The following is a 27,518-nucleotide window of genomic DNA, read 5'->3' on the forward strand; positions in this document are numbered from 1 at the left end:
CATCCATTACGATAGCGGAACTACTATACATACCTTGAGCTCGCTGAGAGTGAGTCTATAGCTAGTCAAGTAGCGCATAACCTCACTAGCAGAAGCATCAAGCTACTTCTATATTAAACTTATCTTGGTGCCTGTCCACACCAGAATCGTTGTAAATTCTTAAGACGATGAGCTTGCAAGAAAAGGCACTCTTAATTCCATCAAGATAGGAACGAGCAGGGACTCCCCTGTCTTCGTGCATTCGAGCATTGAATATATGGCCGTGCGCTAGCTCGGCAAGCGTTGGTCAGGAGCCTTCTGGCCCAGAGTGGAACGTAAAAGGCCCTTGGAGTTACTAGCAACGTTCACAAGTCCGAAGTGGAGACTGTTCCATTGAAACTCAAGCGGTAAGGATAAATATTTTGGAGGACGCAGTCCACTGTCCAGCTTTGGACAGACTAAGGTAGCGTTCAGCGTTTCTATTGCCATACTTTCTACGAACCCGGTCAATTGGCAAAAATTTATATTAGCCGCCTAATAAATTTGTGGCCGATATGCGACGGTCTTTTTGATGCATATCTCCGAGTTCTGGGCATCACAACGGACAGTCGTCAATAGCTGTCCAATGATTATTCGTGATCTCACGATAAATAAGCATGTTTACAATAAAGACCAAAAGAGTGTAGACTCGAGCATGAACATGGCAAATAAAAGAGCAATAATTTTCTTCAAGTCAAATTAAAAATTTGCTTCTAATTAATTTTTCTTAAAAGGAATGCATTTTTGGTTTCTTTGTTGAGTATCGAGCTTGGAGAGCGAATTCTGAAACTATGGGGCCTTTCGTATTCTTTGGAGAGCCATCTGCATCCGAATACTATATCTTTTTGATAATATATTATGATACTGATACGCTATCTTATCGAGAATTGATAGAATCTGCCGGAACATGATTTTTCACATTGGCTAGAAGTATGAATACTGACTGCATCCGATGAGAAGGTCAGGCAATACCATTCTTCAGGAACACAAGCTTTCCTCTTCTTTGCGGGAAATATAAAAGGAATACTTCATCATATTGTAAATGCTCTTTGAAAAATGACTTACCTCCACTTGTTGTCTCTTTGTCTCCAGTTGCTCAGCAAGCATACATTTAGTATATAACTCTCGTGTAATTTCCGAGTAAATTACTACATTTTGTGCGAAATTAATTCGAGCGTTAAAGCAAATGACAAAATTATTGAATTTTAATGAAAGCAGATGTAAAAAAATCCAATAAAATGGAACAAACGTCCATAGGTACAGCGAAAATAGAAGAAAACTCAGCACATTTACTCACAAACATTTATTTGAAAATCTCAGCAGCGCCGCCAGTCAAAAGGGGTGGGAGGAACAATGACATCGAATGCATTGGTGCAGAATTGCAAAACTCAATTGGCTGGAAGTGGTGATGTGGTACAAAGCATTTTGTTTGACTCACACCTACGGGAAGCTCATAAATTACAGATTCGAAAACCATTCGTTACGGCGCTCTTCGATTTCTTGCTGCGGTCAGGGTTTTAATGTTTTTCAGTTTCTTTTTTCTGTTACTTTCTAATTTCTCATTTTAATCGTCCTTGCATTATTGATGAAGTTGTGATTTTTGAATTAAACATTTGGCATAACTTGTAGTACTATGATAACGTTGTCGCAATTCCATGCCCCAGGCGGAGATCTCATACACGTGCTGCTCAGCGGGTTGGAAAACGAGTAGGAAGGAGTATGTGTTATGATTTGCTGGGAAACTTTCACTGACCTTTCGGTGGAAACTTTTGTGTTAGACAAGTATTGAATTCACAAGTGTAAGGGAAAGACGGAAAGGACGGTACCAAACTACAACGCAGCCACTAAAGTGATGAAATGTGGGACAAACTAAAGGTAGACAATAAAAGTATATTTTCCATCAAGCAGTTTATATGACAAAGTTTAACCGGTCTTATTACACCACAGAGTGCAAAGTGCAGAGTACAGATTAAAACTACTTTAATATAATAATTTCAAAAATATAAAGAATATCCATCAGCCTGCCTATCTTTTTGTCAGTCACGAATGAAATTTTTGAAGGAACACAAAAGCAGCTGAAGACCTCTGAGACCCTAAATGTGTGGGGTAGCGTCAATACACAGATTCTTAAAAGTGGAGGTCAAAATTATTTCAAGAGGTCGATTTTATCCAGGATCTCACTTGAACAGTTTAGAGAGCCCATCTGTTGTAGTACCTAAAGCTTCTATAAAATAGATCATAAGAGGCCTACAAATCGACAAAGCGCGTTGGGCCTATCACGAATTTGCGACGGCTAATATCAGTTTCTACTATTGCAAATGTAGGAGAAAGTGTCGGGGTGGTTTCATCTCTGAGATCTTGTCACCTAAAAGAAATTTATTGCGCCCTACGATATAGCTCGAAGTACTCATTCCTGAAATTTTCTAAGTTCTTAGTTTTCTAAAAGATCTTTTTATTGCAGTGTCAAAAACTTTAAACTGTATTCAGCTCCTCATGAAGAATACCATATTCTAGCTGTTTCGCAGATTTCCTGAAGGTATTTTTTTAATGTGGTCACTTCCAGACCTCAGTTCGGCTATTATCATCGGATCGGATGGTAAAACTTTTCGATTTCTAAGATGGCATCTTAAATCGGTATTACACAGGTATACATATATAGAAAGCTATCATATTGGTCTATGGTGCAATTTTATTTTCGATCTTTTTAGCAGGCATCCTCGTTTTGTTCTACGATACTGAATTTTACAAAAACAAAAAAAAAACTGTCAAGATAATAATCCACTTCTATTTGACACTGCAGCTAAATTTCCCTTTCTTAAACACCACTACAATAGCCTAGAAAGAGATCGTCCTAGTTTGGAGTACCTCCACTAGGAGCTAGGTGCGTTCCGAGCTTCCGTCTAAAAAAGAAAGCAGTCTATATTAGCAGGTATTGACACTAGTCGGAGCATATGTTAAAGAAATGCAGAGGCCTAGCCGGTAGATCTTGTGGGTGCAAGCCAGGCATCATCAGGTGGCTGTATACCATGATCATAAGGTCTATTGTCACTTATGACATTTCCTTTCTAGGTGTTGTCGAGTGATCAAACAGGCAGCGAAGCATATCATGCTACTCATGGCAGAAGAGGGATATGGTAGAGGCAGGATAATTCCTTCCAGAAATGAAGACCTTAGGGGAATACTTGTATACACCACTGGCCCTTCTTACAAGAGACGGCGTTACGATGAGGTTAAACTTCACAAAGACATTTAAAGTTACTCTCGGCAGTAAGGCGGAGTGGAGTGATTCCACACTCGACCTACTACTGAGGGGTAGCACTATACAGTGATACACTGGCAACTCGAAAACATCGTAAGGCATTGGAGTAGGCATCGCTGGACCGCATGCCAAGCTATTCGTACTAATAGGATGTTTTCCGAGCATCTTCCAAGTCTTTGCGATAAGTTAGTGTGCAGGAATTAGTCTCAGTCGCAACTTTCGTCAAGCAGCACTAAACGCGATCTCAGCCTATGAGGTCAAATCGCTATCAGTGGAAGAGTGTATAAGAAGGCTGAAGCGCCTATCAGTTTGCAACCGTGTACATCTGATCTGAGTGCCAGGGCATAAAGAAATAGTCTTCAATGTGCTGGCCGACGAACTAGCCCGCTCTGGGATAGCTTCCAGGTTTATTAGCTAGAACTGTACATTGCGGATTGTCCCCCACCTCAAATGAGTTACTCCACTGGGAGGAGAGAGTTGGGAGAAAAAAGCACTGGCAGCAGAAAACAGGAATGCCCTGCGGCAAGCTATTGTAGGTTACAACCTAGCAAGGATAAGAGATATGATCAACCTCGTCTAAGACAAATTCCGTCTCCTTGTCGCGCTCTATACTGGGAAACAACTGCCGGTTTTGTGACATGGAACCGGAAATTACTAAGCAATTTTCGAAGCAGGTTGAAGACTCTTGGAGCCATCTACATGGATTACCACCATCGCTCCCAGCAAGCTCCTGGATATTGATATTTCTGCGCGCTGAGAAGTACTTTCTTCACAGTTTCAACTACTTTGTATGCTTAGAGAACTATCTTTGATCTCATACGTGATGCCTAGCTCGTAGTAATCTCGAGCTTCTATCAAAGTGATAAAGCCCTCTTGGAAAATATTGTCAGAGGTCAAGGTCAACTGCAATATTTAACACGTAGGAAGCATGAAAATGATTGTCTACTCCAATTTTTGCAAATTTAAGGGAGAAATGCTCGAATTTAGTCTCTCAGCTACACAACAAATGACTCAAAATGCTTGCATTTGTGTCGAAATGCAGCAAGATAACCTACACGTATGCAGTTTCAAAAGTGTGCCCTGCTCATTACTAAGCCAACTCGCTGCAGTGGCAAATTAATGGACCAAGGTTAAACCGAAACGAGGTAAATTTATTATCAAAACGAAACCGACTGCAGGGTAATTGCCACGTAACCGACTCCATTGAACCTTTCAGCCACAAAACAAATAGACAAAATTACAAAAACAAAAAAAAACAACATTTGTAAATAGATTCAGTTGGCTTTCGTAGTAGCAATGGCAGCTATGCGCTGGATATGTGTGTATATAGGTGCCTGCATTTGTCACTCATTTGCATCGAGCAATGTATTAGCGCCCACCATCCCCATGCGCCAATGCGAACGCGGTGTGAGCAAGCAAGGCTTCATTAAAGTAAATTGTAGCCTGATGTCGAATTCGTTAAGCTCGCGCTCGAGCGCAAACAACAGCTATAACTGCATGTGGGTGTATGTGTGTGAGTGTTGCATTTGCACTGTTCCACCTGGCACTTTGGCATTGCACGGCGCGACGCGGCGCGGCGTTAGTGCGCGTTGCACGTGGCATGTTGGCAGTCGCTGGCGACAAATTCGCCGACATTCCGAATTTAACAAACGAATGCATCGCTGGCAGCAGCACCGCTGTTGTTGCTGTAGTTGGTGTAGTTGGTGCAAAGCGCGCGCCCGCACCCGCGCATGTTCGTGCAACTCGCGGCGCATGCATTTGCAATTGCCACCAAAGTAGCGCAATTTGCGTGCGGGTATTTGCGATATTAGTGCGAACAAGTTGGTGCAAAAAACGCGCCCGCGCGCACACACAAACACACACAGGTGAACACGTGAACACACCGACGCGCAACACTACCACCGCAGTTGCTGCGTTGGCGCGGCGTACGTGTCGCCAGCAAAGGTCGCGTCGCCATCATTTTACCACACCGCCCGAGAGTCAGTGTGGTGTTTGCTTTTGTTGCAAATATTTGTTGTATTGTTCCGACTGTTGGTGACGCGCAAAGTCGTTGTTATTGCTGCCGGGGGGCAGCATTTAAATGCCGTTGTCGCTTTGTTGCAAGCGCTTGTCGCGGCTTAGCTCGCGTTTCGCCTTTCTGCACAACACTTCTGCCTTGTTGTTTTTGTCCTTCCGAACTTATTTGCCATTCTATTGTTTATTGCTTGCGAGTCTTTGAAATGACGCGGCGTGTGGTATTCGCACATTATTCTCTTGTTGCACGTTGCATGTTCGGTATTAGCGCGTGTTGCATATCAAATTGCGTGGGTTTTGAATATTGTATGCGAAATTTTCGCTTGCGCCTGCAATGCGTCGTTGCTGCTGTGGCACTCATTTTGAATATCAATTGTTCATTTTGGTCTTGGTTATGGAGCTGCGCGCTGGAAGTAATGCCGCTTTTTACTGCAGCATTCTTCTTCGTTGCGAAATATGACTTAATTCCGTAATGCAGCAGTGCGAGTGACCTTCAGCACTCGGCCGTAGTTCTTACTGTAGTTAGGACTCAGCCAACCGCCGCATCTACTCTTATTGATGACTGTGTGGCTCTGAGGAATGACTCTGTTAACTATTAGTTATTAAGCTATGGCTTTGAGTGGATCATCTTTTACCTCCATTCTCAAATTCAAAAATTTAGCCATCTTGTTGAATTTCTTATAGTAGGGGATGCATCGAAAGCCGGAATGTGGAACTTTAATCCGCTAAACCCAAACTACTCCCAACTCATGACTCACCCACGGAACCACCAGATAAGGTATTACTTCGTAGGAGTGACAAGACGTTTTACGTCTCCTCTATAGCACGGACGGACTGACGCCTATTCTGCTGTAACTGTCTTAATTTTGTCGTGATGGAAGTTGCCGCTTCGCGAACAGCTTTCCACTTCTCAGAGGACTGACACATAAGTGCAGTCAAATTTTCCACCGTTAAACTACCACCTAGTACTCTTAACTTATCTCTTACTTGGATGCTTAGAAACCGAGAAGAGTGGAAAAACCCGTGTTCAGATTCCTCTATTGACTCCATACACATCGAACAATACGGACTGACATCATTTTGAAATTTGTATAGATAGCCTCTGAACCCCTCATGCCCGCTTAATATTTGGGTCCGGTGGATATTCAGGTCTTCATGTTGTCTAGTTATCCACGTCTGGATGTCAGGTACCGTGCCACCGTCACAGGATGGGTCTAAAGACCTACATGAATTAGTGTTCTTTTTTTTTTACTCTGAAAAACCTAAGGTTATGTTAGCATAGCCATGACACTACCGAATGCAAGGCAGTATGAATGGATCTGCCTTTGCTGTAGAAATGTTGAGCACTTATTAGCCCGTTTTCTTGGAAATCGACACCTAATGTAAAGGTCCATGAGTCTCAATGACACTAGATTTCCGTTTCTTGGAATTCTACCCCTAATGTAGAGGTCCATAATTCTCAATAGCATTTTCAACGAAACGAGTAGAAACTGATAATCCTTTTAAGCCTTAGCGGTGACATGAGAGCTTTCACTAGCCTTCGGGACGTATACGACTCTAATCTGCCACTAAGCTGGAAGAAATGTAACTTGTAATGTAAAACTGACGAAGTTCGCTTAGAACTAAATGATACATTTGTTGCAAGCATAAGCTTTGCAGTTATAACACCGACGGATCCTGAAGGATTAAATGATTTAAGAAAATTTATGGCTCTGCTTGCAGCTCTCCAAAGAGTACTTCTTCAGTAGATCAGTTTAGCGGAAAGTGAGCGTCTGCGAATAGCCGTGGCGACTGCTTACTATTCCCAACCCAGTTACCAGAGTCATTAGCCTAATATAGAAGCTCAAACTGATGTATAAATCGGTCTACAAAGAGATTTAACAGCTTGCTAAAAATAGTGGAATAGACTCAGTCCATTTGGTTGATATATGTAGGTTCGGCCCAACCTAAAAGAAACGCGGAAAATTTTTTGGATTTATTTTTATTTACTATCTCTGGTAGGCTTTACGACGAAAACTTTTATACTGTGCAGTTTAGATTGCTCAATATATTTTCACTCCCAACAGGACACCAGGTTCGCATGCACCTGGAATTTCCGGTCCCTTGATTGGGAAGGTTCCGCTTGTAGTCTTCGTTAGAGTAAAGACTGACATCACCGCCATTCAAGAAATGCGATGGACGGGACTAGGACTGAGGCGGGTAGGTCCTTGTGGAATTTACTACGTGATAAGAGAGAGACTCCGTCGCCGAGTACTGACATTCACCCTAGCGTCTAGCCACAATTCGCATCAAGACAAAATTCATCAATAGGAAGAACAGAAGGACGATGTGACCAAAGATGTCATCTTAAATGATGAAGGTATCTTTAGTATAACGGTCGGTAAATTTAGCCTCCATTATGAAACATCCCCAAATGGCTTGAGGCTGATCGACTTTGCGGGACCCAAAATATACTTATCTGTAATACTAGATTCCAACATAAAAAATTCATCATGCTACCTGGCTGTCCCTTGATCGAAAAGCCAGCAACCAGAAGACACGTCTCCAGGGTTTTAGACGTGCGTACGTTCCAAGATCCTAACATTGAACTACGCAACCGCCACCGTGCAGCAAAATACATTAAAATTATTAATCGTTCTAAGCTCCCTATAAAGTTTTGTCCAGGTCTTCTTTAGTATTTCCGGTTCTAATTATATAAATAATGTAAAACTGTACTGTTGAGCTTCTCTCTCTCTCTTGTGTTTTTCTCCGTTTATTAACTATTTTATTAGCCTCATATAGAAATAAATTAAAATTTTATATAACCTAACTTTTTAGATAATTTCCAAAAAGAGTGTCAAAAGTGCATAACTAGTTAAAATATATATGAATATTGAAAAATAATACATGTGGCAGCACTCAAAACCAAATTTTCATTCATAGAACGCCTCTCTATTAATACGCTCTCTGCTCTCAGCATGCACAGCTGCAGCTGAAAAGAGCACGGCAAGCTATGGTACGATAGAACGATTTTATACATACATATATACGTATTCTATATATGTTTGTATGTATTATATTTACTTAATTAAACTGAGATATAAATGAGCTACATTTACATACAAATACTACTGATTAAATATTTCACTCATCAGATAAATTTCGACAACATAAATGAGTTGTTTTAATTACAAAAGTCAATAGTATAAAAGTAGATAGAGATTCCGTCCCCTTTATATACATATAGTATGTATGTATGTATGTATGTATGTATACTCAATTATCTATCTACGACCCTGCTATTTTCGTGCCATTGTAAGCCACCCTACAAAACCCTGCTGTCTGCTGTCAAATGATAGAACAATGAAACCAAGAAAGAGAGATACAGAGCGAGCCGTTGGTTTCATATTAAATGTCATAGTCAAAATGCCCTGTAGAAATTTTTAAATGTATTTCGTGTACGTTGAACAGTTTAGTAGTTAGAAATATGAGATAAATTTCTATACAGTGTGACACAAAAAACAAAAAGTACCCAGAAAATTGTAAATAAAACGCAAAATATTGAACTATTCATAAATATTTATTTTGTCGTCTTTAAAGTAAAACCCATCAGATGTAATACACTTATGCCAACGATTTCTCCAGTCCTCGAAACACTTTTCATAAGCACTTTTTGAGATAGACTTCAGCTTATTCAGCGAATTTTGTTTGTTTTATCTCTTCGATCGACTGAAAACGGGTAACCACGGAGCGGCATTTTAAGTTTGTGGAACAAGAAAGAATCACACTGAGCCAAATCTCGTGAACACGGTGATTGATCGATGTATTCATTGCGTTTTTGGCTTTAAATTTGGTCACAATCGCACTCTTCTTGAAAAAAATTCAGCTTTATCGGGATGAGTCGAGCACAAACGCGTTTCATGCTCAAAATATCCACCAACATTATACGAACGGATTCGCCAGGTATGTCGAGCTCTTATGCCATCTCTCTAACACTTGTCTGACGATTTTAAAGCAACATATCTTTCGCTTTTTTAATATTTTCATCAGTTGAAGAGTTCGAAAGTCGTTTAGAAATAGACATGTCTTCAACGATCTGTTGAACGTTTTTGAAGGCTTTGTACCGCTTGTAAGCTTGTGTTTTTGAATCATCGTAACCTTTCCAACATTCGCAACCATTCCGATTTCAAACAAACTGGGTAATAGAGGAGAAGTAACAAGATACAAGTTCCCACCTACCTTTCATAATATGTCATTGCGGAAGTATTGCAAAATTTTCAATTTTAAATTTACAAACTTTTGTTTTTGCCTACATTAAGCCTTAGCACGGATTAAAAAAACATTTTCTGTAAATATTGCTCAAATTCAGTGCATTTCGTTTCCTACAGGGTATGCATGAACTTGCCGAACAGCAGCAGACCTTTCTAGGTACTCGTATTAAGTACTTCACTGCGGCTTAAAATACATATTGCTGAGAAGATGTGACGGCATACCACGTAAAGAATGATGTGTGAAAGCGAAAACGAGGAAAAATATTACAAAAGAATTGACGTTTGCTCTGTGCAATGCCATGACAGAACCTTGTTTATGTTTTCTCTCTCGCCTAATTTTACACATTCACATTGGCGAAGAGATGGAAATATTTTCGCGAAAAATACACATACGTAAGTACATACGTACATACTCACATGCCTTTTACAACCATGATGATACATAAACAAAATTTTTTCGTAATATATTTTATAATTTTTAATTAACCCTTATATTTTGCAATGATAATTGTCATAAATTAAATATAGTAAAATAAAAGTTAAATAAATGAGCGTATGAATAACGGTGCATGCCAAAAGTAGAACTCAGCGAATAAGCCGCTTACTCCAAACAGCGCTTTTTACAAGCTTTCGCCAACTTTTAAGTGAAGTTTACGTGCTTCTTTGTAGTCTTCCAACTTGAATGCCATTTTCGGAGAATCAAAATATTATATTTTTTTGTCTTTATTCATACATATTTATTCAGTCGAACTTTGCAAGCGGACCTGAATTGCAATATACGCCTACTAATACCCAGGAATACATACATTTCTGTTTTGTATGAGAAATGTCAAGAATTTTCATATATATTGCTACTTTAACTACTTTAGACCGCGCCATCGGGGCTTTGGAATTCCGACAGTGCATGTATGGGATTCTGTACCTTCTTCTGCGAACCCTTACGCACTTTGGCGCGCACTTCCTCCGGCTTCTCGGGACGCACCAACGGTTTCTTCTCCGGTGCTTTCATCTTCCAAACAACAATGGGCGATGTAACGGTGCCTTGACGCGTGTACTTCGTGGAGGCGACGTACGAATACTTAACGGTGAGCACAACAGCATTCATCAGATTCTTGGCTGCCTGTATCAGTGATGTAGCGCTGTCTAAACCGGATACAATCAGTTCGCCACTGATATTCTGTACGTCGGCCTTAACCTTCGATGTGATTTGTATTTGATGACAGTAGAGCGCTATGCGTTGTAGATATGCGAGTAAATCTTTTTTGGTGCTACTCTCCGGGCACTGTTCGGCGATTTCGCGTGTTAGTTTGTCGAGCTTCGTGCCAGCTTCGGAGATTTTCTTGGCGGCGTTGATGACATCCATGGTGGTTTTCAAGGGACCACGACCGCGCGTGAAATCAGTCATTTCCATCATAATCATGCACATATGTTTGGCCAGGAAGATGATATCATTGCCAGCATCATCCCACTTGGCCACCTCGGAGTCGAAGGTGAGTTTCTCGCGTCGGAAAAGTTCTACTTGTTGGGCAATCTTTTGTTTATCTTCCTCCGTCATTTTGCGCATAGCTTCACGTGCTGTGCAAATACCGCTAATCTCGGGATACTCATCCACCGTTGGGCCACCATCTTGTGCGCTCGATTTGCTGCGCGTTTCGGACATTGTGTTCTCAGCCGGTTCGAATTCTGTGTCCGTATCCAGTTCATCCGAATTGCGATTCATCAGCACTGCGCGTCGTATCTCGCGCACGCCATCGTAAACCAGACGCGATGCGTCGATAAAATCATTCTCATCAACGTCGCGACTGCAATTGTTGATCAACGCATCGACAGCGGTATCAACGCGTTGCGCAAAATTGGCCATTACTTGCTCTTTGAGCACGCGCACAGCATCCATGACGCGTTTGGTGTAAACGCATGGCTCATAGTTGTCCATTTCCGCCTCGACCACATCACAAATACGCGCCGAGCGGCCCTGTATGGCGCCAGCTGTGGTGCGTAACTCTTGTGGCGCGCCCATTTGCAGCGACATGACGCACTTGTTGACGTCCTCCAGTATGTGATTTTCGGAGACCGCCAGAAAATCGTCGATTGTTGTGATATCATCCACCGCTTCGGTTAGTATGCGCACCTGCGCCTCCCATGCCTGTCGGTAGGCGGCCATATTCTCTTGTGCCACTTTCGAGTTTGGACGCACGCATAAAATCGATGCCGCGTTGATGACCTGTGGGCAGAGACTCTCGATTTGCGATGCTGCGAAGCGTACCATTTTTACGCCATCCTCATTATTCGACATGCTGCACACAAGATTAGCCACCTCCACCAATTTTTCGGCATGCCTGGTAAATATGTCCGCCTTCTCACGTAGTTTCACCTCATTGCCCGTCTTGGCGCACTCAATTAGATCGATGAGTGGCGTAGATGTCTCCAGAAATGAATCGGAAACATGATCAACAACCGCCTTGCGCAGCTGTCGTCGTAGATCGCGTGTTTTACGGCACATCTGATCGATGGCTCTATCCAGTCCGGGTGTATGATCCTTCTGTCCAATATTCGACATATACTCGGAGAGTAGATCTTGCAGCGCTTGTCGCACGGCATTACATTCGGCAACTATGCGCTCACGTCGCTCATCGCGTGTACAATCTGCGTCAGCCATCAAAGCTGCCGCGCTGATGATGCTTTCCAAACGCTCCTCCAGCAATTGACGCGAATGTTCTTCGCTATAGGTCAAAGTGTCCATGATGATGCCCTCATCAAAGTCGTCCAAGGCTGCTGCCAACTCACCAGCGCCACTATAAATCTCGGTTGGTTGCGAAGACTTGCCTTGCGCCACATCACTGATCGTATTCACTGCCGCACACACTTCTTTCAATATGAAATCACGATTTAACTTTGCCAAATCCAATTCCGGATGACGCACATACACTTTGGAAGCCGTGAACAGCATAGTTGAGTGCTTCTTCAGCATAGCGCGTGCCGCTGCTAAGTCGTCGCGCAATTGTGGATCTTTTAACTCCTGCTGGCGTTTAGCGGCCTGTTTAATCAACTCACCGGCATTCTCACCAAACTGTTCGATATTATTCAATAGCTCATCCTGACTGCAGGCATTCTTCAGCTTGTTCAGATCATCTTCGACGACGTGCAGAGACTTCAGCAACAAGTGCACATCGACCATATCCGCCAATATAAGCAAACGGGTGACGGCCGAAAGTAGATTACGTGCCGCCCTCACCATGTTGCCACGTTTTAGCGATGAACAGGGATCAGCCGCGAATTCCCGTGCCGCCATACTCATAGCATCACCGGTTTTACGCACCTCCTCCACGGCAGCCAACATCTCCTGTGTTATGTCTGGATTTTCATAAGCGATTTGTTCACCTTTGATGACGAAATTTTCGGTTGCCTTCTCAATGGATGCCACCAGTGCGCTGGCACGTTTCGATTTGCCTTTCTTCTTCTTACTCGGCTCTGTTGTATTCACCAAGGTGGTCACCTGCAGCACTAGCGGCTCCAATGTTTTCTCCACCGTCATAGTGCGTATTTCCAGATTCTTCAAATCCCATTTAGTAGCTATCTGCCCAAAGTCTGATACAACGCCCATCATGGTAATCGAAGGCGATAGAATGTGTAAAAGACACACACCAAAAAAGAAATATGTATAAACAAAATATCTAGGTTGGTTACACTTCCAAGCAAAAAAAATCTACGTGCACGTAAATATTTAGCGACTACACCGAAATCAATTCGCGTCCGTTGTTCGTTTATTACTCCCGGCCAGTTGTTGGGCGAACTCTCTCCATGCGTTCAAAGATTGTGTATCTGCACTTTGCTGCGGTTGGCGTTTGAGCGCTCGCTCAGTTGCTCTCTCAATACAATGTGCTGTCAATGTTGGGCTGTGGAGACACATTAGGGTGGTTAGGAGAGACGATAAAACTATGTTTATGAGAATTATGTGTAGATTTTGAAAGCTATCATATATATAAAGGACAAAAATGATTGGAATTATAGGAAAAATATTTATGAAGATTTGTATTAATTTTTTTTCTTCAAAAACCAAATATATCTTCTATATTTCAGAATATTTTCTACTACAAAATACTTGAAATAAATGTTTAGCTACCACAAAAAACTTCTTTAGCTCAAATTCCACAACAAATACCGGGTTTTACATGCTTTAAGCCGCCGAGAGAAGCTTAAAGAGATTCATTCAATATTGAAAAAAGCTAGAGTCACTCTAAACTTAAGCCGGTTGGTACATCAAACGGCTGTTACAAACCTAATAATCAAATATGAGGCTCAGTTTTAAACCTCATGTTCATAACAGACTTGAAGACCAAGTTTTGGTGAAAAATATTAGAGATCTACTGGCTTAAAATTCATTCTAAACACAAATTTACATTTTTGTTTGCTTCTCTCAAAGAAAGATCTGCTGAAATAAAATTTGATTTGAAATAAAATGCTACACACCCTAATGTTTATGTGTATTATGCACACGAAACATGCTACGACGGCATTTGGGCAACTCAGAATGCATTTAACGATTTTTCACGGACGTTCAGTGGGGAGAGAGTCCAATTTTAATTATACTAGTTCAGTCATTGAAACGACAAATTGAATGAATTATGCAGAATTGCTGATTGACTGTTCTGCAGATGGGTTTCCTGAAGAATTGTGTACATACATTTTTAAGCATACATAGATATACAAAAGTATATCTCTACATACAGACATATGTGTTTCTATGAAAAACATTGCCTTATCTGGCTCTGCCTGAGCAACCACGGCAGCAGGTAGCAAAGAGAGCGATCAATATTGTCTGCTAGTTTGGGCAAATGTGTGTTTGTGTGTAGGTAAGTGACTGAGTGAAGTGGAATGCATTTAAATATATACCCAACACGTATTTTAAAAAGTTAGTTAAGACTACTTTTTAGCAGAAAACACATGTTAGGGAACATTATTTGCTGTTATCATTGTTTCCTTAAGCCATTCTACTCTTTTTAAAATATTGACTTCTACGTAAAAATGTCACGAAGTATTTCCCACGAAACTCGCAGGTATCTCAAATGAGTTTTTCGTATACTTGGCACGGTTTTTGTTTTTTCTTTCGTAGAGAAGATACTGTTTCTCAGTTTGTTATGACTTCAATACCCACATTTTGAAACTTAACATACAATCTGTTTAGATAAACATGCAGATAAGATTCAAAATGTTAGTCTCAACAGTTGTGTAGGGTATTTCACACGATTTATTTCAACCGCACATGTTAAAGTGCTGAAGTAGCCTATGCTGAGCGCGCACTGCTTGCTTGAGTGAGTCAACGCTCTGCAACGGCAGTAGCTGTCACTGCAAACCTGTTTTCTCTCAAAGCGTTGCGCTCAGCAATGTCAACCCTCATTGTGTTGCATAGCTAGAAGGTATTCACGAAGCATTGTATACTGAAATTATAAAAATTGTATAATAAAAGGCAACAGAGTGTCTCATACAAATGGTAAGGCCAAGGCTCTGCGTGGTCAGAAATGATATATTTTATTATAATAAAAATTGTTTTGATATCTTGATACAACGGATACAAGGGTAGGAGCATTATGTTAAAATTAACAAGAAATATTTCTCATCATATAATTGAAAAATCTAATAACTACGCGCTCATAACTGAAGTTGTTGTATAGTTGCATGAATACCCTTTGTATCTACACCGTATTTGGAGCGCACGGAGTTTCATAAATGTAGATACAAATCGACAAGAGCGTTTTGGGCATGTCTTGATGTAGATATGTATGTATGTATGTTGACTTGTGTATACGAATACTCAAATACTACGAAATGTATATAACAGCAATAAAAAGTGGAGTTTCAGCTGTTTTGCAGCTATGACTCATGTTTCAACTGAAGACGGTGTTGCCACACTTATTCTTTTGTACAGTAAAATAATTATTTTTAGTTAATGATCGCTGGATATATAAAGATTTAGGCAAACGTTCATAGTGAAATAGTAAGAGTTGTACTTAAGCTCGGTGGAAATATGAAATTTCCGCCATAGAGAACAGCATTCATCTACATATATTTTTAAAATTACTAAATTTACTAATTTATTAATTTGTTAAATGAAAATAGAAAGTACGTTAAATAATTTGAGCTGAGTTTAAAAAACTGATCACAGTGGTAAAGCTTCAATGAGATCATCTTTCTTGGATTCCACTTATGATCATCTGGGATTCGATTTGTGACATCTTCAATATCTGAGGCCTACGATCCGCCAGACCTTGAGATCATCTTTCTTGGATTTTATTTTTGGACATCTTCAATATATGCAGGCCCACGATCCCCCAGACCTTGAGGTTATCTTTTTTGGATTCTATTTGTGACATCTTCAATACCTGAGGCCTACGATCCGTCACACCTTGAGATCGTCTTTCTTGCTTTCGATTTTTGGACCGCTTCAAAATCTGAGGCCTACGATCCGTCACAACTTTCTGTACATCCAAACATGTAGTTTCGATGGGGTTAAGGTCGTGTGATGGAGCAGCTCATGACATGAGCTGAACACTTTTAAAACGAAATCAATATTCCTCTGATTTATTGATAAGTTTCGGAATTTTCTCTTGTTGAAGTCACCTGCTTACAACCAGAACATTCAGAGATCTAATATATTCAACATATAAGTAAGTATAGAAACTAAAAGTATATGGAGTGTGCTTGAAAGAAGAGATAGGGCATCTCAGTTCGAGTACCACTTCCTTTCTTTTAAGACAAGCGGCATATATAGAGTTTTCATGTTTATTAAGCATATTCGCTTTTTCGTTCAGATAAACATAAATATATCTGAGGAGAAGAAATTCGACAATATTTTTATATTTCTACTATGTATTTTAACCATTTAACGAGGGTATAAAGAAGTTTTACGAGAAAGATTGTTCCAATCAAGTTTCAAAATCGTTGGTGGAAGGGAAAGGCGCATTAACTGGTGGCTTGTCATCAAAAGTGGAGTCAGAGCCAACTTTAGCCACGACCTTACATGCCAGTGAGACCTCATTTGGTTTGATACCCAAAGTTGAGCACGCATGGCGATGCTCCCACATCGAGTTATTGCTTTCTTTCCGATTTTTAATCTGTTTATAGTAAGCTGTCAGTGAGTCCCAAAAATTTAAAGCTGTATAGTTAATATTAAAGCTATGAAATCATTGTTCAATGGTAATTATTTTTGGTTTAGTATGGTATTGCCTGCAATGGATTAATCTATCAAACTATGAAGTATTTACTATAGAAGTCGTCAAGATCATAAATTAATTGATAATTTCAAGAACAACCACGGTCACTGAGTGCTGTGGTTTAGTATAACAGGTCAAATGAAATGTCTCCGGCTTAGGATAGTCCATAGTGGAACACAATTTTTTGGAAAAAATTCGTTTTTTATTCAACAGGGTTCCCACACACTCATTATATCCGACCATCCAACTTTTTAAAACCATTTTTGTGTACGATTAGTTCTTTGTTTCAAAATAGTCCTCAGTTTCGGCGATCACCTCTTCATTCGACGAACATTTCTTCCCAGTGAGCATTCTTTTGAGATCTGTGAACAGGAAATAGTCGCAGGGGACCTGATTTGAATTATACGGTGGATGTGAAAGCAATTGAACAGAAGATTCATGGATTTTTGCTAGCATTATCATTGACTTGTGGCACGGTGTATTGTTTTGGTGAAACAGCACTTTCTTTATCTTCAAATGCGGCCGTTTTTTGATCGTGTTCTTTCCTCAAACGGTGCAAGAACGCTATGTTATAGTCGCTATTGATGGTCCTTCTTTTTTCAAGGTAGTTATTAAAAATAATTCCATGCGCTTCCCAAGATACAGATGCCATAACTTTGCCAGCCGACTGTTGCATTTTTCCACGCCTTGGAGCGGGTTCATTGGTGCAATCCACTAGGATGACTGTCTATTAAACTTCGGAGTGAAATGATGTAGCCATGTTCCATATGTACATTGTCACATATAGACGAAAAAACTCGATTAGTACCTTTGAACATCTCCAAACACTACTCCGAATCATCAACTCGTCGTTGTTTTTGATCAAAAGTGAGTTCGCGTTGCACTTACTTTGCATAGAGTTTTCTCATGGCCAAATATTCGTGAATGATATGATGTCGGCTCGGCTCGGCTATAACCGTGTAAGCGTTGTCTACGCCATTAAAGTAGAAGTAGATATGATATAGACTTTCAGTTGATATCTTTAGTTTCAGTTGATGTCCTGCTATACGAGTATTGAACAATTTCACTTTACGTTCGTCCAAAATTATTTTGTGGACTTTTGTGATGTTTTCATCGGTAACAACCTCGTTTGGGTGTTCACCAATGCTCTCACCGTCTTCGCTGCTCATTTCACTACGTCTAAAATTAACATACCAATCCTTGATGGTTGATTTTCTTGGCGCACTGTCCGAAAACTCATCATCATGCCAGGTTTTCCTTTTACACTTTCCTTTCTTCACATCAAAAAGTAATATTTTATCAAGACGCGAGATCCTTTTTCTATCAATTTTTTTAAGGAAATAGAACCGGTTTTCCACAAACTGCCGCTCTCGTGGAAGTGTTAACAGCTCGACGATTATCTGCATGTGTTGGCCAGAGCTCAAAGACAAAGTACATCATGATTCCACAACGAATCGGATCGCTAAGTGTCTGCTACAGCTACATTAACTGATAAACGAATATCACGAAGATCTTCTCACAAAGTTCATAACAGCTTAGACCTCTGGATGCTGAAATGAGCAGTTCATTAGTATCGAGCTCAAAATTTCAACAAAATTCTTAACAGTTTAGACCTCCGAAGGTTGAATTGTTCAGTTCATTGCAGCGCTCGCTATTGTGATGTCAGCAAAACAGCTGATATTGTCAAATCAGCTAAGAAACGATCAGTATCGCGCTCGGCTTCTATTTTAGAATTCCGGCAACGTGTAATTATAATATTTTCAAGCTGAGTTTCTAAAAATTTATATAATTTTAATTGCAATCAAATGAAGGCATTGCTGATTTACATGCTACGCGTGACTTTCTTGCGCTCAAGGGGTTAATGTAGTGGAATAACCTCGACAACGAATGGCTTATCTTACACACGCCTAACTTGTTACAATAGATTAGAACTTTAATTTAGTTGAAAGGTCACCGGTGTGCACATGCATTTGCCACTTAATGTGGCGCATTTGTATGCAACATACAAGAGAAGACCACGCAGAGGCCTCTACGAAACGCTGAGTGCATCACCGGTGTCTGTGTGTGTGGAAATACACGCAAGGTGCTATGGAAATTTTTCCCAGAATACAAATAAATGCAGCGGGTGCTAGTTGCCGGTTGCTAGGGGTAAAGGTGAGATTTTCATAGGCTTCACTGGCTTGTTTGCTAGCTTTTTATATAAAAGCTTAGAGGGTGTCTACTTTTAAGTAGGGGGCTTTTAGGCGCTTTTGGCCACAAAAAGAGCTGCTTACCGTTGCTTGCGTGTGAGTGCATGAAAAATGTATGAAAAAAGTATGTTGAAAGCATAGCTAGCGTTATGGTTGCATACAGTTCATACAAAGCCACGAGAAAAAAGCTCTGGTGTGCTGTTACACCCCACAAATACAACAAATAGTTGAAAAATCCTGCATGAGGTAGCGGATAATTGTGGCAAGTGTCTAAATTTCTAATACACAAACAAACTGACAGCGCTGCATTATTGCAACGTCGTTGCAAGCAAGCTTTTAGGCGATGTTGCAAGTGTCAACTGTAAACCTAGCAAATATTTCTAAAAAAATAAGTACAATAACAACAAGAAATCCGCTAGGTATTATATTTTTGTGCTTTTAGCATTGTTGTTGTTTGTTTGTATGAGTATACTTTCTTCCACCATTCACCGTGTACTGCTTTGATGTTCTCAGCGTATAGCTTGCCACCTGCCGCATATTATCTATACGGTTAACCCAGTTAAGTGCCCAGAAGGCGGCGGCGCCACTTAGGAGCGCCACATACACATAAACACAAATAATACACACACATAAACACATACACATACGGCTTGCATGTGTATGTAAGTGCCATAAACTAGATTGAGTTTTTGAAGCACAAATCTGCACCTGTAGTTATTGCAACCGGCGACACTTTCAGCTATGTTGCAAGTTCTCAAGTGTTGTCTATGCAACTAGACTGCCACAAACATTGTCGTGACAACAGCGAACCGTTGAGTTTAGACTACTTCAGCCGCTACTTACCACTTATCTGTTTTCAGTTGCTGCAACATGCCGCTTACTTTTTTCTTGTTTTTTGTTTGCAAGCAATGTGCAACATTATACGTACTTATCAACACGTGCGACTGCAAGGTTTATAACTTCTTAGTTGCTGTTGTTGTTGTTGTGCACAGTTATCTTCCTCGTCTTTGGTGTGTTTATTTCACTTGGCTCTGCGTCCAATTGCTTTGTGCGCATCTGTGTGGCAAGCATGTACGTTGAAACATTAATTACCGTACAATAAGCAGCAGCAGCAGCAGCAGCACCAGCTAACTAACTAACTTGCAACATACTTGTTACTGCAACAACTCATATTTCATATTTATTAATTTCTTTTAGTTTAAGTTTAAGTTGTTACCTAACGAGTTCACTTGACTAACGGTACATGCTGTTTGGGGGTTTCACCAACTATGTACGTAACGGCAATAGAAAGTTTTCAGTTCCATATATTTCGCTAGAAAAAAAGTCTTCCAGTACCGAGATCTCCGCCTTTGAGAAAGGCAGGCACAAAATAAGGATCACGGACCCATCTAGAACGGACCGTGGAATCCTTTGGACGTTGCACATAACGGTCTCGTATGAGACGAAACTAGATGCGGATGTTTGCAATATGCCTCGCTCCATATTTTGCTAGAGTAAATATTAATTGAAGGAGTTATTTTACACATGGACGCGGCAGGCGGCCATAAGACGACAGACGGCCATGTTTCGCGTAAAAATTGGAGTGTGGTTATACTTGTAAACAAATCGTTTTTATTCCGAGTACTCCGAGTACTCGGAAGCATGTTGCTTAAAGATCAGGGTCAGGACGGGAAGTTAAAAGAGGAGCCTTTTGTAAAAAGCTCTCCTTTAAGCTTAGCTTCAGTACTCATTCGAGAATTCAAAAGCATTCCTGCTTAAAGAGAAGGATCAGGAGGCGAAACTGGAGGAGCAGTCTTCTGAAGAAGCTCATCTACTACGAAATTACTGTATTCTTCTTCAGGCTATTAGGGTACCACTAGATTTCCTGCCTCCTTACTTTTTTCATGAAAGTAAGCATTCACTCCGACAGCTGAGCGGCGATATTAGTATTGTGCCCGCAAACTTTGTGCTCAAAGTTAGGTAAGAAGTATCTCTCCCCACTAGAATAGCATCAAGTGAAACGGAAACTGAAACTGCAAAGTCAATGATCCCGCAAGAGAAAGCACCTCGTTTCTACATTGGATTGTGTACGGGTTAGTTTTCCGCTGACATTTTGCACTCTAACGCTGGAGCTCTGAATTTCGCATATCAACAGTTAGACTCTGCGTGACAGCGTGATTCCTTTGATCTAATGCGGAACGCAGGAGATCCACTGAACTACTCGCGTTCAGTAAGATTCATCTTTCCGCAATTGTAGGAAGACTGTAGACATTCATGCTGATGAATAGAAGAGGGAAAAAGAGAAGCACGAATGTCTAAAACTGAATACAAATCAATTTGAGTTCCTTAAGTTTCAGAATAAATAGGTTGTGTATATTTTATTCGACACCTTAGTTCTGGGAAACAAGTAACAGCTTAGGTTCGTTTAACTTGGCGTGGTCTCACGAATAGCTTCTTCCTTATTGATGGAGACACCGATCACGCATTCTTCCAGAGATTCCAAGTATACCAAGGTCCTTCTCCACATGGTCTTTCCAACGGTCCTCTACGGTCTTCCTCTTTCACGGCTTCCCCTGGCTGGTACTGCGTCAAATACTTTCAGAGCTAGACTGTTTTTATCCATTCGGACGACATGGCCTAGACAGTGTTGCCGTTGTGTCTTAATTTGCTGAACTATGTATATGTCGCCGAATATCACGTATGGCTCATCGTTCCATCGAATGCGATAATCGCCGTTGCCAATGCGCAAATGACCCTAAATCTTCCGCAGAAACTTTTCCTCAAAAACTCGTAACGGCGACTCTTCAGATGTTGTCATCGTCCACGCCTCTGCACCATATAGCAGGACGGGAATAATGAGTGACTTATAGAGTTTGGTTTTTGTTCCTCGAGAGAGGACTTTACTTCTCAATTGGCTATTCAGTCCGAAGTAGAACCTGTTGGCAAGAGTTATTCTGAGTCGGATTTCAAGGCTGAGGTTGTCGTTAGTGTTAATACTGGTTCCAAGATAGACGAAATTAACTACGACTTCGAAGTAGTGAATGTCAACAGTGACATGGGAGCCAAGTCACGAGTCCGACGACTGCTTGGTTGAAGACAGGAGATATTTCGTCTTGCCCTCGTTCACAACCAGATCCATTTGAAGATCCATTTGCAGATCTATTTGCTTTGCTTCCTTATCCAGTCTGGAGAAAACAGAACTAATGACGCACGAATGTCTACGTCAAAAAAATCTGATTGAGTTCTCTCGTTCTTTGAATGTTGTGTATGTTTTAGACTCCGCTTTAGTCTCCGGAAACAAGTATTCGTGTTTGGTTCAAAGGCAACATCGCGAGTTCGTATTTACGGTGATTCTAGCTGTTGCTTAAACTTTATTAGCTGCCCGACTGCTTATAACCTAAAGCTTTGGCTTGGATTGAGCATTTTTGTACACAATACTTTCCAGACGTCCAAGAGACCTTTAATATCGCAAGTTCGAACTTTTAGCAATACTTCATGATGTGTCTGCTTGTAAGCGAACCTTTAGGAACGTTCGCTATAATGGTTACTATTTTCGAGACGTCCACACAACCTCTATTCTTCTCAAATCCTTGTTATGCTTAAACAAATTTCCGCGATTTTCTCTGTAGTTCGACAGAAAAGCGTACCTTGTGGGCGTGTTCATCACAACCGCATATATTTTGACACATTTGCTTGCAGCACAGAAATGAAATCAATAACAAAATTACTACAATCGGCGCTGAGGTGGCGTAGAAAAATGAGATTTTCAGCAATGGAAACGTGCGGCTGTCAACGAAATATCCTTTCGCCCACATATTAATGAACTTAGCGCTGCGATGAGCAGCCAAGCGTGCATGCCGCACCTGAAAGGTGACGTGCTGGAGTGTGGAGACCGGCCCCGGGGTAATGGTGTAAAATTTCAATCCACTGCGCGCCCTCAACAACTTAGCTGTCATTTCCGTTATGTTAGTTTTGCTGTTGATTATTATAATTTTATATACATATACTATATATGTATTTATATATTATATATATGTATTTATATATTATATATATGTATATATATTATATATATTTATATGTATATATGTATGTGTTTGTGCGATATTTATTTGCTGGCTTGCCATAGCTCCGCACGTGTAAGTCAAACATTTTCGCTTTGTTTTTGCTTTGCCGTTTCACTTTTTGGATTTTTCGATTTATAGTTTCAGCGCGCTGATTGTTGTTTTCGTTATTGTTGCTGTTGCTGTTGCTGTAGTAAATTTGACAATCACTTTTTGACATTTATGCGTATTTATTGTTATTTTCACCCGCAAACCACGAACTTTACACACGCAGACCCACGAAAATCCGAAAATGAAAAGGACACGTAGATGTGTGCGTGTGTGTGTTTGTATGTATATGTGGGTAAGTGTGCGGATTTTGAAATGTATGTGTCCGTTAGGTATGCTGGCATGGCAAATTATCATTTGGCACAAAGTGTGAACACGTCCGCTGTTGTTGTTGTTGTAGCATTCGTAATGATTATGGCTGCTGCGCTGCCGCTCGTACGCTACTGCTTCAGCCTGTCATCGGCGCGCCTCGGCTGCCTTCGTTACTGTGACATTAATGCGGAGTAATTTATCGGTTTTGTGTGTTTGGATTATTACTAAATCGAGATTAGTATTTGGATGAGAGAATTTATTTATGCAGATAACCAATACACGCGCTCTCAATATACAAACATATATATAATATATATATGTATGTATAGAATATATATGCGCGTTCGCCGAAATGTGTTTTCGCGTGTCTATGGCAGCTCGTTGGCGCACGAAATGCTATTAAAAATTGACAAGCGTGAAATATTTTGTGGCAAGCTCATCGTCAACGCCTCGGTTTCGCGTGTGTGTCTTCATTTACATTTGTATTTCCACATATGTCTTAGTATGCATAACACATACACACACACACATGCTCGGAAATAAATATTTTTCCTTTGTAAATTGTCAAACCTCTCCACTCTACGTGCCCGAACAAACTTTTTATCTCATTATTTGCGCTTTCAACTACTTTTTGTCGTTATCACCAAATTATAACGGTACTTCTTTGCAAAAAAAAAAGTCTGTTTTCTAATTTAACTATTTTGACATTTGGGTAATCGAATTCGTGTGGAGTAAATCTCAGATTGCCGTAAATTATGGCACATATTAGAATGGCTGGTAAAATATGGAGAGAGAGAGGGCAAACTCCAGAGATTAGTCGAAGTTAGAATGTGCCTTTTATGAAAAAATACTATTTTTCAGCAGTACAGCATTCAGTTAGGTTTTACGTTAGCATAAAGTCCACAACTTTTGTAACAATATATTTTATACAGTGTGGTCCATTTCGAGGTTCCCTCCTCTTTTAACGAAAAAACACAGACTCTTCGAATTTAATGAGGAATTTTTACTATCTTTCGAAAGAACATTCTTTGGACATTATATTTTGAAGATTATCTCTTTCAAAGTTTGGCCATGGCTACGTCTCAGATGGTTCATCCGTTGAGTCCAATTTTCGATGACTCGTTCGAGCATTTCGACACATAACTGGCGCATGCCATGTGCGATGTTTTGCTCCAAGGCCTGAATCGAAGCGGGATTGTCCACATGGACTTTAGACTTTACATATCCCCACAGGAAAGGCTCTAACGGTGTGATATCACAAGATTTTGGTTTCCAATCGACAAGCCCAAAACGTGGAGTTATCGGCACACCGAAGTGTTCTCTCAATAAATCCATTGATTTATGTGATATGTGAGAAGTGGTGCCGTCTTGTTGAAACCAAATGTCGCTGAGATCACGAGCTTCTATTTCAGGCATCAAAGAATCGGTTATCAAAGCGTGATCACGGTCTTCATTGACGGTTACGTTTTCACCGTCATCATTTTGAAGGAATATGGACCGATGTTTGCACCGGCTCACAAGCCATACCAATCCGTTATTTTTTCTAGATCGAAATGGCAGTTCTAGAATCTTTTCAGGTTGCTTTTCGTCTCAAATGTTTCTTCACATACCCATTGAGCTAGAAATGGACCTTACTGCTGAACAAAATTTGGCTAGAAATCGTCGAATCTTCTTGGAACTTTTCAAGGACCCGTAAAGCGAAGCGATGTCGTTTGGGAAGATCGAGCGGCTTCAGTTCTTGCACAAGCTATTTTGTACGCGTCAAGTCGTTCCATAAGACAGTACGAGTTGCTACGAATGGCAACTAAATCGAATCTCCACGGTCTTTGTGTACACTCTAAGCTACGGCTGCTATATTTTCTTCACCTGTTTCTATTTTTAGCCGTGCGTCTCTGCTGATTTCATCCGTACCTACGAATTTGGAGCAATTAAGCTTCTAAAACTGGCTGAAGACCGGCTGAGTTCTACGTGAACATTACTGTTGGCAGAACCGAGAATTCTTTTGAGAAGAACTTAGAGATTAGCTGCCAGCTACCGTAAGATCGTCACTATTGTTCGCAAGATAGGTATGCATTCTCGGCCCCCGACATCGATGGAGGAAAAAGTGTCTAGGGTTGGACCAAGCCAAAGGTATAGATGCCGAAAATGACAAAGGCTAAGTGGTTATCTTGTTTAAAATGTGTGCAAATAGCCAGAAATCTTAGACCAGAGCTACTACTTTTTATATTCACACGATCTATAGATAATTGAGCTCAATATTATTAGACAAGAGCCCAGATATTATTATTCGTAGCTTGGCACTAAAGTGGGGATCCAACCAACGAATTTATCTTAAGCAATTCATGTTTTTTTATCTATATAGTGAAAAGCTCTGTTCTTAGTAGTTTGTTGAGAGTACTTGGCCGGATAAAGAACCTGTGTCCGTTCCGGTTATGTAGATCCAACTTTCGCAGGAACGGCTTTGGCCTTAGTAGTAATGTTGTGTTGTGAGAGCTACTTTTGAATAGTCATTTTGGGGGCTTTGGAATCAAGGGATTATACTTAATAGTAGAGTGCTAAGAATTTGATAAAAACAATTATTTTCATTAAATATGCTTTCGGATTCATGCTTTCCGAACCATCAAAATATGCCGACGTGTTCCATTTCTACGAATTTAGTTATATTTAGGTTAGTATAGGTCATAGTGTTGATCCAAAATCGATGAAAATCGCTTGAACATATATTCGTCCTTTGTCTTACTTATTAACTCCTAAAAGGTAGATTTATTAGCAAGAGACGTGTTTGAAAAGTATGTAATGGTTTAAGTGGTCTGGCCCATGATATCTAATACAGTAATAGCATTGACAGACGGCAGCGTTAAACCAGATTAATTGCATTTTTCGGGATTAATTCAGGAGTTACCACAGCTAACTCCGTTGCTGAATCCAAAAATAACTCTCAAAATTTTAGGGAGTTTGTGAGATTTTCGTTGGCAACATTGTTAAAAATGGCCGATTTTCATCTATTGTGAATGAAATACAAGCAACCCTAACAGCTGTTTATCAAATTCTCAATATAATATCAATAAAACTTCTATGTTATGATGTAGTTTTAAAAATAATGTGTTGATATGCTTTTGTAATAAAAATGGTTTGGTAAAAATTGGTCGGCTAACAACCGTAATGTTTATCTTCTATCAATTTTCATTGAAAATATTATAAAAAGGACAATGAGCTGTTTATGAGAGTTTCAAACTCGCATAGCTGCCGTCTGTCACCTACAAATTTGGATCTGATTAAGTGCTTAAGTGCGCAGTTAATCCCGATTAACACTGCCATCTGTCAAGGCTATAAGTCCCAATTCTTACCTACAGTTTCCAGCCTATAAATTAAACATTCGGATGAGTACAGATTCTCCAAATCTGAAGGAATCAATGTAGGATGCAATTGATAGTAAAAGAGAGAGAGAAGGAGAGGATTACTCTCTGGAAAGAACAAACGAAACGGAGTGCGAGCACCCTTTGGCAATGCAGAATTCTGTCCGACTGCGTGACGTAATAGTGAACATGTTTTTGTGTACTTCTCCAACAGCTATAAAGTCTCTTAAGGCGAAAATATTGTACTTTTGTGATAAGTCCTTCTTATTATATCTCCAAAAATTAAACAAAAATTTGAAAGTTCGTTTCTATCAGATATACTTACGTCCATTATCTCAAACCAATGCCATATGCCAACAGATGCATAAATAAATAAACTTATGTGCTAACATACGAGTACATATGTATATACAATCGTCATAAATTTCACTCAGTCTCCGTTCCATCTCCATACTCCCCCTCCACCACTAAAATAACTGTTTTCTTGGTTGCAAGACATGAGTCGCTTTTTAACCTAGCGAAGACATATTTCTTGTACTCAATATACAATAGAACATGACAGTAACAGGATTTCGGTATTTGCATTGACAGGCTAAGATTAGCTGCTGGCTGTTTTGCCATATACAAACACATAAACTCAAGTACAGTTATCTCTTACATCAATGTTGGCTGCGCTTCTAAATCCTTTGCTTCGCCATTGATGGGAGTGTGGGGTTGGCATTTAGCTTGAAAGGGTTGTAACAACTTTTAAGAAGTTTGAAAACTTTTCGACCGAAGTGGTGGGGGCGTTTATTCACACCCACGAGAGATACATTTAAGGCT

At 40.3% G+C, this 27,518-nt stretch overlaps 1 protein-coding gene across 1 annotated transcript; it reads right to left on the reverse strand.

Annotated features, from left to right (window-relative positions):
* Positions 1 to 10,012: 10,012 nt before the first annotated feature.
* LOC120771274 (catenin alpha) lies at positions 10,013 to 13,311 on the reverse strand. Its single transcript, XM_040099199.1, has one exon. The coding sequence runs from the start codon at positions 13,142 to 13,144 to the stop codon at positions 10,406 to 10,408; it is 2,739 nt and encodes a 912-aa protein (XP_039955133.1). The 5' UTR covers positions 13,145 to 13,311; the 3' UTR covers positions 10,013 to 10,405.
* Positions 13,312 to 27,518: the final 14,207 nt, after the last annotated feature.

The sequence above is a fragment of the Bactrocera tryoni genome, chromosome 3, assembly GCF_016617805.1.
Source record: "Bactrocera tryoni isolate S06 chromosome 3, CSIRO_BtryS06_freeze2, whole genome shotgun sequence".
Classification (NCBI taxonomy): domain Eukaryota; kingdom Metazoa; phylum Arthropoda; class Insecta; order Diptera; family Tephritidae; genus Bactrocera; species Bactrocera tryoni.